Source organism: Cebus imitator, unplaced genomic scaffold (assembly GCF_001604975.1).
Source record: "Cebus imitator isolate Cc_AM_T3 unplaced genomic scaffold, Cebus_imitator-1.0 Scaffold356, whole genome shotgun sequence".
Lineage (NCBI taxonomy): Eukaryota > Metazoa > Chordata > Mammalia > Primates > Cebidae > Cebus > Cebus imitator.
The window spans coordinates 432,976-446,864 of NW_016107671.1; the positions used below are offsets into that span (position 1 = coordinate 432,976).

The 13,889-nt window shown below is 58.3% G+C and overlaps 1 protein-coding gene across 5 annotated transcripts in view; it reads right to left on the reverse strand.

Moving 5' to 3' along the window:
• Positions 1-7: 7 nt before the first annotated feature.
• ACTN4 (actinin alpha 4) overlaps positions 8-13,889 on the reverse strand; it is an 81,991-nt gene continuing 68,109 nt past the window's right edge. For 2 of the 5 annotated variants that reach the window (XM_017506574.2, XM_017506573.2), the window contains exons 10-22: positions 11,937-12,167; positions 11,158-11,305; positions 7,675-7,825; positions 5,595-5,703; positions 5,243-5,383; positions 4,981-5,163; positions 4,755-4,889; positions 4,046-4,225; positions 2,851-2,997; positions 1,936-2,016; positions 1,584-1,649; positions 888-1,046; positions 8-773 (exon numbers count right to left, since the gene is read on the reverse strand). In XM_017506574.2, the coding sequence (XP_017362063.1) occupies positions 615-773; positions 888-1,046; positions 1,584-1,649; positions 1,936-2,016; positions 2,851-2,997; positions 4,046-4,225; positions 4,755-4,889; positions 4,981-5,163; positions 5,243-5,383; positions 5,595-5,703; positions 7,675-7,825; positions 11,158-11,305; positions 11,937-12,167 (1,890 nt within the window). In that variant the 3' untranslated portion in view covers positions 8-614. The remainder of the gene's footprint in view (positions 774-887; positions 1,047-1,583; positions 1,650-1,935; positions 2,017-2,850; positions 2,998-4,045; positions 4,226-4,754; positions 4,890-4,980; positions 5,164-5,242; positions 5,384-5,594; positions 5,704-7,674; positions 7,826-11,157; positions 11,306-11,936; positions 12,168-13,889) is intronic. The other 3 variants (XM_017506577.2, XM_017506576.2, XM_017506575.1) reach the window with 2 other exon arrangements.

Sequence of the window (13,889 nt, forward strand, 5' to 3'; positions counted from 1 at the left end):
TTTTTCCGGTCCTTAGAAAATCGGAGACATGTGAGGCCAGACAAAGCAAGGCTGGGGCTGGTGGGATTCGGAGGGGCCCCGTCTGCTAATCCAGCTCCTCTGCTGTGAAAGCAGGGAGCTGGGTGGGGCCCCCATCTCCTGGCAATGGCAAGTGAGTATGGAGCAAGGAGTGGAGAGGGGCTGGGTGGGGACCCAGCTGTCGGGTGGTGGCGCCCTCTGCTGGCCCCAGGCAGTTCCTGGACAAGGCACATGGGGCTTTGGCCTGGATGGGGGAGGCCTTGAAGGGACCTCAGGGGCAAAGAAAGAGACCTGGGTGTGGTGGGCCATTCCCAGGGCATGGAGGGGACTGGTTTTGTTGTGGGAATCCAGTGGCCCCTCCACGATGGTTTAAAAAGCACAAGCCCCAAGTCTCCCAGGCCCCACCTGGTCTGGGGAACCTCCTGGCCAAACCAGAGAGAGAGGAGAGAGCCTGCCCCAGCCCCTCCCTGGCCAACCACCCACGCTGGAGGACTGCAGAGTGCTTTGCATAGATAGAGTGGAGGGACAGGACTGTGGGGCTTCCGCGGCCCCTCCTGGAGGCCGTGGGGGGGTGTTTGGTCTGGGTCTCGGGGGCCTCACAGGTCACTCTCGCCATACAGGGCGGTGGAGAAGGACTTGTAGTCGAGGGCACCGGGCACGGCATCAGGGCCCTGGTAGGGTGCCATGCGGGCAATGCAGTACTCGGCCTGGTCGGGGGGCAGCTCTCTCCGCAGCTCCTCGGCTGTGATGAAGTTCTGGGATCGGCAGGATGGGACTCTGAGCCATCCCCACCCACATACTGGCTCCCTCAGCCCCTCCCCATGCAGGGACCCCTCTTGCCAGCCCCCATGTGCCTCATGGGGTCTCACCTTGTCCCCTGCCAGGACCTTGAAGGAGGCGATGACCTGGTCGGCCGTGTCCGTGTCGGTGGTCTCTCGAGACATAAAGTCGATGAAGGCTTGGAAGGTCACAAGGCCGCTGTGGTTGGGGTCGACCAGGCTCATGATGCGGTTGAACTCAGCGTCACCCTGCAAGGAGGTAGTGGGGTGGGGGATACCCAACATTGAGTGGGGCAGGGGCAGCCAGGCCCACACCGGTGGGGTCTCCAGAAAAACAGCCAGGAGAGCAGGGCCCACCCCACGTGCGCATCCGCCCTGTTCCCTAGCTGCTCCGGCTGCCCCAGGCCCCCAGTGCCCCAGGCAGGGGAGCAGGGCCCCTTTGCATCCTCCCCTCCCGTGGTCTCCGACAGCAGAGACCTGGGGTCTACTGCCCTCAGCACAGGCTCATGAGTTAGCTCTGGAGGGTGGGGAAGAAAGAGAGAAAGAGAAAGAAAAGGGGGAGAGCATGGGAGAGCTGCCCTCCCTCTCTGGAGACTTCTAGGGAAGAAGAGGGGCTCAGGAAGTCATCGGAGGGACCCCACCCCGGCAGGTGCAACAGAGGAGGCAGGCCCAGCTGCACTGCTCGGGCAGAGGAGTGTCCCCGAGGACGAGGAAGCTCTGGAGGTGGTGAGGGGGAGAGGCAGGACAGGAGGAGGAGCGGGTGGCTGGGGAGACAGAACTGCATACCAGGCTGTATCCTGTGGAGATAAGCAGAGCCCTGAAGTCATCGGAGTCCATGCTGCCTGTCTGCTTCTGCTCCGAGGACGCAGGCATAGCAGAGGAGGCCGGGCCCAGAGTAGGCAAGAGGGGCCGCCCCATGTGCACAGCGGGCAGACAGGACAGTGGCGGGGAGCAGGGAGACAGCGGCCCCGAGAGACCAGGTAAGGGGGAAGGTGTCCAGGGAGACGAGGGCAGGGAGGCAAGAGAGCCATGAGATGGCACACAGGTTGCAGGGGTGGGATGGCGAGGGGAGAAAGAGAGAAGGAGAGAGAGAGAGAGCAGTTAATGCCAAGGTCCGCTGGGGCCCAAGGTGCAGTACCTGCCGGTCGTTCTCCACGTCGTAGCCCAGGCTGATGAGGCAGGCCTTGAACTCCTCGGGCCCCAGCGCCCCGCCATGGTCCTGCCGGGGCCATCCGAAGGCAGGTGTATGGGAGGGGCGGCATGGATGAGGGATCAGGGCCACATGCAGAGGGCAGGGGGAGGGGACACGTAGGGGAGGGAAACACAGAGTTAGAGGTGATGTGGACAAAGAGATGGCCAGGGCCCCATGGGGCTGGGGGCAGCTCAGGCCCCTTTCATCCTGCTCCCCACCTCAGAGGCTCAGAAGCAGGCAGAGGCCTCCCCCACCTCTCTGCCCATAGCAGGGGTGGCAGCTGGGAGCTACAGACTTGAGGGTGAGTCCCAGGACTGGTGGGGGGTAGGGGGACTCTCCTTGCCTTTGGAATTTGGAGTAGGACAGAGGAAACTGCACCCCATCCTGGGGCACACCAGGTGCAGAGCTGAGGCTGCACATGCCTAGCCAGCTGGGGGATGCGTCAGCCCAGCAGGGTGGGCTGGGGCGGGCAGCAAAGTGTGGTGCTCAGGGGCCTTCTGATGGGGCTGCCGGACCAAATCTGAATTCTAAAAGCACCGTGGGGGATGTCTGTGTCCAGATTCACAGACAGGGTCGCAAAGCCTGGGTGTGCTGAGACTTCATCTGCCCCGGGGGTGGTGAGGATAACGCCCCAGAGGGCATGACTTGGGGCCCCCAGCCCCCTGCCTATGTGTGTGAAGTGGCCTAGGTTAGGGTCTCAGTGCTGCATGGCCGCACCCCGACAGTAGCAGGGCCCTGGGAATGTCGGCCAACAACTCAGCAACTGTGACGGGAATGGACAAACAGACGCAGAAACGAGGGGGCAGGATAGGACAGCAGTGGTGGGGAGGGGAGAGGCCAAGGAGGTGGCAGGCCACTCACCTTGTCAAAGTGGTTGAAGGACGCCCGGAACTCCTGCATCTGCTCCTGGCTGATGCCCTTGGCGTCGCGGGTGAGGATCTGGTTCTCTACCTCGTTGATGGTGCGGGCGATGGTGGTGAGCAGCTGCTCCCAGCCCACGCGGATGTGCTGGGGGAGGACAGGGGTGTGACCGTGGGCTGGGCATGGTGGAGTGTCCTCACCTTCGGGGGGTGGCTTCAGGAGCCTGCCCAGCCCTGGAGAAAGCCCCTGCTCTCCTGTATGCCTCACTAGGGCCACGGGCTGGGGTACCTCTGCTGCCTTTGCCAACCTTGGGGTTTATGTCTCCACAGTAAATCTGTTTCCTGGCTATGGGGGCAGCGAAGAGGCAAGGACTTATGCCGGGATCGCTGTGGAGATGGGACATACGCTGGCCAGTCTCATCCCTGGCTCTCAGGGGAAAAAAACAAAAAAGCCAACTCTGGTTGGAGGCATCTGTGGACCTGTACTGGGTGGATCAACAGTATGCAATCTTTTGGCTTCTCAAGCTAGCCGTATGACAGTGACCAGCTTGTAACGTCCCTGGCACGTTAGCCAGTGGGAGCTGCTGCAAAGGCTCTGGCCCCAAGAAGGCTGATACTGCGGAGGCCACAGGGCAAATGGTGCCCTCAGTGAGCCTCTGGACCAGCTTGTCCTGTGAGGGGCATTGTCTTGGTGATGAGCACTGCTCTCATTTTGATCTAGTCATTTCAATCCTTTTTTTTTTTTTTTTTTTTTTTTTTTTTTTTTTTTTTTTTTTTTTTTTTTTTTTTTTTTTTTTTTTTTTTTTTTTTTTTTAGAGACAGGGCCTGGCTCTGTCACCTAGACTGGAGTGTGGTGCATAACCTTGGCTCATCTCAACCTCCACCTCCCTGGCTCAAGCAGTCTTCCTACCTCAGCCTCCTGGGGAGCTGGGACTATAGGCATGCACCACCATGCCTGGCTAACATTTTCATTTTTTGTGGAGACAGGCTCTTGCTATGTTTCCCAGGCTGGTCTTGAACTCCTGGGCTTAAGCCATCCTCCCACCTCAGCCTCCTAAAGTGCTGGCCTTCCCAATCATTGTTAAACAGAGTGAAAAAATGACAGCAGACAGCTATCTTCTCACTGGCCCAAACCACCTCCAGTGAGGAAGCCAGCCATGCTGGTGGAAAGGCCAGAGGGTGGGGCGGCCACGCACCTCCATGGTGTAGTTGGTGTGCTTGTTGTCGAAGATGAGGGCCTCCTGGATGAGCTGGTGCTGCTGCTCTAGCAGGTCCAGGTTGGGCTTGTAGTCCACGATGCTGCGCTCGTACTGCTTCAGGTGGCTCAGCTGGTCCTCCAGGGTCCCGTTCATCTCAATGGAGATGCGCCCGATCTCCTACCGGGTGGGTGCAGGCGGTGGGGTGAGGCTGGTGGGCCTGCCAACCCTGACCATCTAGGGGAGCCCACTCCCACTCCCACTACGGGCCTGCATCTCCCGGGGCCCCTCCAACTAGGAGCCTTGGCCTGTGGGTTCCTGGAAGGGAAGGCCCGCCGCTCATGACTGTCCCCTCTGGTCCTGCCCTCTCATGTTAAAGCAGCCACGACTGACGAGGAGGCTTTCTCTGCCAAGCGCTCCCCATGCCCAACTTCATTTTACCCTTGACCTCTCTGTGAGGCTGGGACTGTGGCAGGCCCTGACTGCAGAGGTAAAAACCGAGGCTCAAGGAGGACAGGTGCGAGGGATTCCAGGCACAAGCTCTGTGGACTCTCCTAACCCTGCAGAGTGCTCAGGGCCCCCAGCTGGTGAGAGTTGGGACCTGCTCTGCCAGGTGTCTGTCTGCAGGCCCTGGGCTGGCCAGGGACCCCTCACTAGGGGAGCTCCCTTGGTGCCTTCTCAGCTCTGCCAGGCTGAACCGGTGCCTCACCTCCATCTTGGTCTGGATCCAGGGCCCCACGACGTTGGCCTGGCTGGCGAACTGGCGGCGCAGATGCTCGTTAGACTGCTGCTTGCTCTGCTCCTCCAGGAGGGCATGGTCCCGCTTTGGCACCAGCTGCTGTACCTGGTGGAGGGGATGTGGAGCGGGAGTGGTCAGGGAGGTGGCCCCCAGCCCCACCAGCCTGTCCCAGCCCCTTCTGACAGCCCCAGCCCACCTTCTCCCACTTGGAGTTGATGATCTGCGGGGTGACGGTGGTATAGGGGTTGCTGCCCGACAGCTTGATGTGGTTGCTCTCAGCAATCCTCTGGGCCTCCTTGTGGATGGCCAGGATGGCCTCGCGCTCCCTGTCGGCGTCCGGCAGCGTGGACTTGAACTGGTCGTGGGCTGAGATCAGGCCCTGGGGAAGGAGCTGGAGTGAGGGGGCGGCCCAGTCCCACAGAGGCCCTTGGAAAGGTGAGGGGCCAGGGGGCACGGACCTCAATCTCCTCGATGGTGTGGACGATGAACATGTCCTGGAGGTCCTCCATGGCGCTCTCCATCCAGTTGTTGAAGGGGGCTGCGCGCTTGGCATACTCCAGGTGCAGCTGGTCGATGGCCTCCAGCTGCTTCTCTGTTTTCTGGCGTGTGGGGGAAGGAGGCAGGGACAGAAGGCAGGCAGGTGAATATGTGAGCAGGATCGGCGGGGAGGGGCCCGGAGGGCACTGAGGAGTCAGAGAATGTCCTCTCTGTGGGAGCTGGGGGAGCTCACAGGTGTGGGCACTGTTCACACCACCAGCCCCAGGACATCAGGGGCACAGGGTTCCATGGGTGATGTCACCCCCTCCTTACCTCCAGGGCTTCCCTGCGACTGTGGGTCAGAGAGCCAAGGGCATCCCACTGATCGCAGATCTTCTGGCACCGGGTGTTGACATTGTGGGAGTCATAGTAATCCAGCTCGCTGCGGGCCGGGCAGATAGCAATGAGACCCGGCAGATGGCGGGCGGCTGGGACCCACCTACCACCAGGGCTCCCAGGGTGGGGTGTTGGGACAGTCAACATTCCAGGACATCAACAACAATCACTAATCAATCAATCACTGCTCCGTTCTGGCCCCTGGGATCCCCAGGGGTGCTATCAGGGGCTGCCTCCAGCTCACCCACCCCTGACTCATTCTGCCACTATCAGCTAAGAGTATGGCCCTTCCAACCAGGCCTGGAGGCCTGAAGAGTAGAGGGCAGGGAATGACCTTGGGAGGAACAGGACATGGGAACCAGGGGAGCCAGCCACAGAAGGGCAGGCAGGGGCTGAGACCGTGCTCCACAGTAGGGCTGGGGGACTGGGCTCCATTCCTGTCTCAACCACTCCCTTGCTGTGTGACCCTGGCAAACCCCTTGGCCTCTCTGTGCCTTGGTTCCCTCAGTAACGCGCTGCTGGGGGGATTAAATGAGCTGATACACATACAGTCTGGAGAGCGAGGTGAGTTTTTGCTGTCGCCATTAATCAGCGCTCAGCGGGGCTGCCCATCGGCTCATCCTAGACAGTCCACAGGCCTCTGTAATTCCCCCTCAGCGGAACAGACAGCACCCAGACAGCCCTCCCTTCTGTTCCTCCAGGGCTACCATCCAGAAAGCTGCTTCGGGACCCACGTTCCCAAGCAGGGTAATGGGTTTCACAGGGCATTGCCCAGAGCCTGAGAAGGGTTTATTCCAAGTCTGTTTCCTCCCAGTTTCCAGGGGCTCCCCCGTCACTAGGGAAGATTCCTGTGTCCCATCCCCACACTGCCAAGGGGGATGCGTGTGTGGCCTTGATCTCCTTGGCCTGGACGTGGTGGTGGCAGGACCCCTGGGGTGCCCCAACTATGCCGAATAAGCAGCTGTGGTTCCCAGTGCTGTGGCAGCCCCAGTGCCTCTGGCTGAGGCCATGGGGAAGCCTCAAAGCACCTGGCACCTGGGCGCGATGGCTCACGCCTGTAATCCTAGAACTTTGGGAGGCCGAAGTGGGTGGATCACCTGAGGTCAGGAGTTCAAGACCAGCCTGGCCATCATGGTGAAACCTCATCTTTATAAAAAAGAAAAAAACACCTTAGCAGTGAGGGGTAGTGAGTCGGGGAGGAATCCAGCTCTGCCCAGCATGGGGCTCCACTGGGCATCAGGCCTGGGCCTTGGACTCATAGGAATAAGCAGACCTTTGGGGGTGACTGTGGTGGGGTGGGGGTGTTGGTGGAAAGAGCAGTTACAGCCAAGGATCCTATTTTTGAGCAGACAGCTATTTTGGGAGCCCCGCTGCCCCTCGAGGGCCTGTGAATTTTCCATGAAGTAATGGCTTGGGCCTCCCGCTGCCTGGGCCCGCCCTGCTGCTGGCCGCTGCACTGGTGGAATAAGGCCCTATTCACCAGCTTGAGGCTCAGTGTACTAATTGTGTACACAAGTTTATCTGACTGGGGTGGGGAGGGGAAGGAACGCGGCTGCCTGGAAGCTCTTACAATAAGTGTATTCTGAGCAAGAAAGGGAAGGGCCTGAGCAGAACAATAGGCTCACTGTGCAGCCTGGTTCCCTCAGGGAGCAGCGGCTTCGAGCAACGGAGGTCGGGGCCCATCACATTGGGGGCCAGGGCCTACTTGGGGTGGCCAGCAGGAGAGGTGGTGCCCCCAGGGACTCCCAAAGCCTGAAGAATCATAACAAGGGGCCAGACACCTCCCTCCGGCTAGAGAATCCAGATCCTTCAGGTGTTCCATCTGGGGCTGAGACAGGATGGGGAAAAGGCCTCATCCCATAAAGCTTTTCCCTGGCGGCTGGAAGGAGGTGAGGTGGGGCACTAGGGACACTATTCCAGGCCTTGAGGCAGGCTGGGCCTTGGTGTGCTGCCGCCACCACTCTGGGCAGGCTGTGGTGGGAGGCAGGTGATAGGAGCGCCCTGGGCCCGCACGTACTTGAGCTCCTGAGCGATGGCCGCTATCTGCTCCACGCGGTCCTGGTGTGCAGCCAGGTCACTCTCGAAGGCCTCGTGCTTGCGGATGAGGGCTTTGATGTCCGACAGCGTGGCCGTCTCGTAGTCCCGGTGTTTCAGCATGGCTTCCTTCCCTGGGGTGGGGGCACAGAGGTGCTTAGACAACAGCATAGCAGCTGTGAGGCAGAAGTCTGGAGGGGCTGTCTAAGCAGAGGGAGAGAAAGAGACTGTGGACCCTACATCCTTCCACGCCAAGGACAGTAGCATGGAAACTTCTAGAACCTTCCCTACCCACCAGGGATCTCTAAGCCCAACTGTAATCTGGATGGACCTGGATGGACACTTCAGGGTTGGTAAGCCTGAAAGAAATATTCCATCTCAACCCATGTGTCCAAACTTAGCATCTTTTGTTGGTAGAAAACCATATAAATAGGGCCCTGGTAGCATGGCTTGAAAAGCTAGCACCTGTTTCTGGAGGGCTTTGATCTGGAGAAGTGCCTGGGGTCAAAGCCCATGTCCCAGCAGGCTTGAGGAAGGGGAAGCATTGGCCAGGTTCTTCTAGGAGCCGGACCCTGCACCTGCACAGGTGGTGGTCCTCTCCCACGTCTAAGTGCCCCACTGTTCTACACTGTCCTGTGTGCGGTGGGGTGGGCCCACCGTCAGGCCCTTTGAAGGAAAGGAGGCACACTGTTATTAGTCCTGGAGCCTGGCTAATTACACACGCCAGAACCAAAGCTCAAGGAAGCCCTGCAAGCAAGTGAAGGTCTTTAGAGAACTGCAGGGAAAATTCTGGCCTGGGAAGGTGGCTGGCACCCCAGCTCCTACATAGGCCCTGCCTCAGGTACACCCCCTTGGGCTTCGCCGGGGTGGTAGTGGAGATCCCCTCAGCTCTATCCCAGCGCACTTGACAGCAGCCCGCCTGGTGCAGCCACCAGGGGCTCTCTGGGTCTGTGCATTCACCTGTAAAATGGGGCCAGCCTCAGCACCCGTGTCGCGTGGGACTATTCTAAAGTTTCAGTGAGGTGGTGTTCAAGCACAGCAGGCATGGAGCCAGTAGCAGCCTTACCCCAGCCTCTACTGGTCTCATCTGGCAGGCACCTACCAGCCACCCCCAAGGATTGGGCCTGGCATTGATGGGCAAGAAGTGGGCAGCCTAGGAGACTTTGGCTCACTGGCCCTGCTGCCCATCCCCGGGACAGAAGGCTGAGCCACAAGGCAGCCTTGCAATTCCCTTCTCCAACTGCTTCCTCCCAGGGGTGGGAACCAGAAACAGCAGGTGATGGCTCCCTCTGCCTCAGCAGAGTCCCAGCAAGGGTATGCTGAGATGATGTGGGCAGTGGACTATGGCAATGGCTGCCGGGGATCCAGGGCAAGGGGCAGCCAGAGCAGGGACAAGGGGTCATTGGGGGCTGGTCATATTGTCAGGAAATCAAGTCCCTCAGAAGCATCCGTGGTGACCCTCCGCCTGCAGGCTGTAGGGGATGGTAGGGGCATGGAGTGACAGTGGCCCACCCACCCCAGGGCAGAGGAGGCCACTGAGTCCCGACCCTGGGTGTGGAGGGCCTGTCTGTCCTGTTTCGCATAACCGCTGCTTGAGAGGACAGAGGCTCTGGGTCTTGGGATTGAGTGGGCCGGCCTGCCTGGGGGCTCTGGCAGATGCCATGGGCAGAGCTAGGTGGATGCCCAGCCAGGCAGGGGTGGGGCAGAGATGTGTGGAGGCCACTGAACCAGTTGGGCCCTGGCCAAAGACTGAGCCAACTTCTAAATGCCTCAGGTGAAGGCTGCCCCAGAGCCCTTCCCACGGGAGGAGTGCTCAGTGGGGAAACCACACCCAGCCCCTTGGCATCAGGAAACCATCTGCAGGGTCTCACAGAGCCCTGGAGAGGGACTGAAGAGCTGACAGGTGGGCAGAAAGACCCTCAGAAGAGATAGCCACAAGGCGACGCTCAGGCCTCCATGGATAAGGATGGCAGGAGCCACTTTGAGCTGTCTGTTGAATGAACGAGTGAATCTGTGAATGGATAGAGGCCACCCTCCCACACAAGGCGGCACCAGTGCCAACATGCTCTCCTCACACAGGTGCCTTTCTGCAAGGCAAGAGGGAAGCGTAGCACCTGGCCTGGCCAGGCCCTTCCTCCCTCACTGTCCATGCTTTCATCTGCCCTCTTTCCTAGCAGCAAAAGGTCTGGGCTACTCGGGCTGGCAGCTGCCGCGGGCACAACAGGCTGGGCTCATGTAAGGAGGGCTCAAGCTGGGCTGTGGGCAGGGCTGTTGGCTGTACAAAGCTGTACTCTCATGCAGGCTGGGGTAGGGAGGGGTGAGAAACTGCGCTGAAGAACTCGAGGAAGGGCTCATCTGGACAGAGTGGTGGCAGGAGGGCGAGGGAGAAAGCACTGGGAAGGAGGTGGCCAGAATGGGAGAGGAGTCCGATGGGTGGCCCCTGTGGCTCTCCCAGGCACTGGCAGCTTTCTGAATGCTTCCAGACCCCTGGGATCTGGAATCTCAACCTTGGCGTGACTCGAAGGAGGGCCAGGGACGTGATGGAATCCCACATCTGGAGCCAAGGGCCAGGCAGCTGCAGGGCTGCCGAAAACAGAAAGCGTTCAGAGGTTTAGGAGAGAAGCCTCCTGCAGGGGGAGCCAGGCCCTGGAAGGAGGCCCTGGGAAGGGATGGGAGGTGGCAGGAGCTCGCAGGTGGGCCATGGGGAAGGGTGGGCTGAGGGCGGTGGCTGTCTGTGGCTCCAGGTGGGAGAGGGGAGCTGACTCTGAACACAGGGTGCCAGGGATGGGAGAGGCCTGCCCCACATGCTCGCCCTGGATGGGGAAGACAGGCAGAGGGGACAGGTATAAGGTCACTTCCCTGAAGTGCTGGAGGGGGCTTGGCTGTGTTCCTGGATGACTGACAGGGGCCCACCTGTAAGTCCCTGTAAGTAATCTCTGAGGTCAGGGCAGATTGGGTAACAAAGAGGACCTGGCCCCAGAATGGTCCCTGGGGCTGGAGGAACCCCAAAGCAGCATTTCTTTGCTTTTTTTTTGAGACAGGGTCTTGCTCTGTCACCCAGGCTGGAGTGCAACGGGACAATCACAGCACACTGTAGCCTCGACCTCCCTGGCTCAATTGATCCTATCACCTCAGCTTCCTGAATAGCTGGGATCACAGGTGTGTACCCCATGCCTAATTTTTAAAATTATTTTTAAATTTTTTGTATAGACAGGGTCTTGCTATGTTGCCCAAGCTGGTCTCAAACTCCTGGGCTCAAGTGATCCTCCTGCCTTGGCCTGCCAAAGTGCTGGGATTATAGGTGTGAGCCACTGCACCTAGCTCTAAAGCAGCATTTCTGACACTTACGCTCCCAAGCAGCAAGAAAGGGTGCCCAAGAAACAGACGCAGTGCGGTCGAGGCTGTACGTGCACACTCACGCGTGCCTGAGACCGGAAGGGAGCGAGGGAGCGAGGCTGGGCCGTACCATCAGTCCAGGCCTCGTGGATGGAGGCCTTCTGCCGGAACTTCTCTGCCAGGTGGTCGAGCCGCTCCAGCCTGCGGATCTCATTCAGCAGCCACTCCTCGTAGCCCTTCTCAGCCTGCTCCAAGTGCTGCCAGCCGTTGTTGATGTCCTGGGGCGGGGCAGGGGCAGGCAGGGCTATCCCAGGGGAACAGGGGCACCCAGGGGGATGTCTCCAAGGGATGCTGATGGTAAGTTAGCAGAACTTGGCTGGGATCATGGCTGTGCCATGCTTTGCTATTATATCTGGATGCCTACACAAGGCCCAGCACTAGACAGGTACAATCAATTCTGGATTAACAAACTCAATGGGTAAACAGGTGAGTACATGAATGAATGGATGAATGCCACAGATGGGGCAGCGGCAACCACCCAGAGCACACTGCCCCTCTGCTGATGAAGAACCTCCAGCACACGGTGGTCCTATAGTCATGGCAGACTGGGGCTCCAAATTCATACAACTCCACACCCACACAACTCATGGTATGGATTTGGGTATAAAACCTTCAGTGTAAAACACAGTGAGTGAGGGCCAAAGGGGAGCACAGTGCTGAATGAGGCGTGCCTCTCCCCACCCCTGCATCCTAAAGGCCATGCCAAGTCCCACAGGACATCAACAACAGGAAAGAATGCACTGGCCAAGTGGCAAGCCCACAGGCAGTTCTAGAGCTGCCTCTGCCCCTCACAGCTACTCGCGGGTTCAGCAGAGCACCCACCCCACCCCCGTTAATCCTGGCACTTACCGAGACCATCTTGCCCTCGGAGGGCATGAAGGCCGGCCGGTTGCTGAGGCGCAGCTTGGTCTGCAGCGTGTTGAAGTTGATCTCCAGCTGGCACTTCTCCTGCACCTTGGGTGGCTTGTGCACACGCCGGTAGTCTCGGAAGTCCTCCAGCTTCTGCTGCATCTCCTGGATGGTCTTTTGGGGCACGCGGTCCTCCAGCCAGGGGATGGTGCGTCGGATCCACTCCAGGAGCTGTGGGCCCGCAGAAGCCAGGGTGGCCTTTGTGGGGGGCCCTCAGAGTGCTGACAGGCTGCCCCCCAGCTTATGGGCACATGGGATCTGGATCTTTGAGGACCTCACCTTAGGGGCTGCCCCTGCTCCCCAGCCCAACTTCTCCACGATTCCTGCTGGAATGCCCCACCCGGAATTCTGGGAACGTGAGTCCCTCCCCGTCCCTACACCACTGTACTCTTCCCTTGTTTCTCCCTGTTCATGCCTCAGGTCCTCGCTTTGTCATCCAGGCTACAGTGCAGCAGCAGCTTCAAGCCCCCGGGCTCAAGCCATCCTTCCACTTCAGCCTCCCAAGTATTTGGGATACAGATGCCTGCCTCCAAGTCTGGCTGACTTTCACTTTTAAGTTTTTATAGAGAAGGGGGGGGTCTCTGTATACTACCCAGGCTGGTCTTGAACTCCTAGCCTCAAGCAATCCCACTTTAGCCTCCCAAAGTGGTGGGATGACAGGGGTTAGCCACCATGCCTGGCCTATGCCTTTGCTCTTAGTCTTTTTCCTCAGGTCTAGAGGGGAGACCTCCACTCCCATGCCCCCTCAAAAGAGGTCCCCTTCTGTGCTGTTCCATGCCCTGTTGCCGCTGTCTTCACTGAGCTCCGAGCTGTCTAAGTGCCTCGAGGGCAAGGCTGACAGGCGTGCTGGGCTCAGTCTGGCTAGGCCAGTGTGTGCACTGGGGCTGGGACATAAATTAGAAAATAAAATTGAAAAAGAAATGAACACATACTTTTAGGAGCTACTTAGATCTTCGATGGAGTAAGGAAGGGTAACAAACAATTGGACATTCTAAAACAATTCTAGGCTGGATGTGGTGGCTCACACCTGTAATCCCAGCAATTCGGGAGGCTGAGGCGAGCAGATCACCTGAGGTCAGGAGTTCCAGATCAGCCTGACCAACATGGTGAAATCCCCTCTCAACTAAAAAGTTACAAAAATTAGCCAGGTCTGATGGTGTGTGCTTGTAATCCCTGCTACCCAGGAGGCTAAGGCAGGAAAACTACTTGAACCGGGAGGCAGAGGCTTCAGTGCGCAAAGATCACACCACTGCACTCCAGCCTGGGCAACAAGAGTGAAACTCCATCTCAAAAAAATAAAATAATAAAACAATTCTAGAATAATAAAATCAGCTATGTGCCAGCACAGAGAAACTCAGAGAAGTGGCTCCCAAATGCCAACTTCTGGTAAAGTGAGAAATCCAAGGACAGAAATATCCCTGTGTGCATACATCGTGAGGCGTGTTGCCAGGTGCCCTTTCTTGGCAACGGCTGGGGTTCCAAGAATAACCTTTTTACCTTATCTTGGTGTTAGAAGTGCTGGTGGTAACAGATGGTGGTGTTTCTTTTTATTTTATTTTATTTTATTTATTTTTTTAAAGACGGGGTTTCAGCATGTGGGTCAGGCTGGTCTTGAACTCCTGACCTCAGGTGATCCGCCCGCCTTGGCCTCCAAAGTGCCTGGATTACAGGCGTGAGCCACCGTGCCCAGCCGGTGTTTCTTTTTAAAACATCGATAACTTGGCAAAATGAAAACCTGGCCACCTTAGGTTAAACATCAAATAGTTTTTCAAATTTTCCTGGTCCATGAGATTACAAAATCTGGGAACCACTGGTTCTAGAAGAGCAGGCAAACCACTGCTCTTTGGGAACTTACATCACTTTTATTTTACTGAGATGTAGTTTATTTTATTG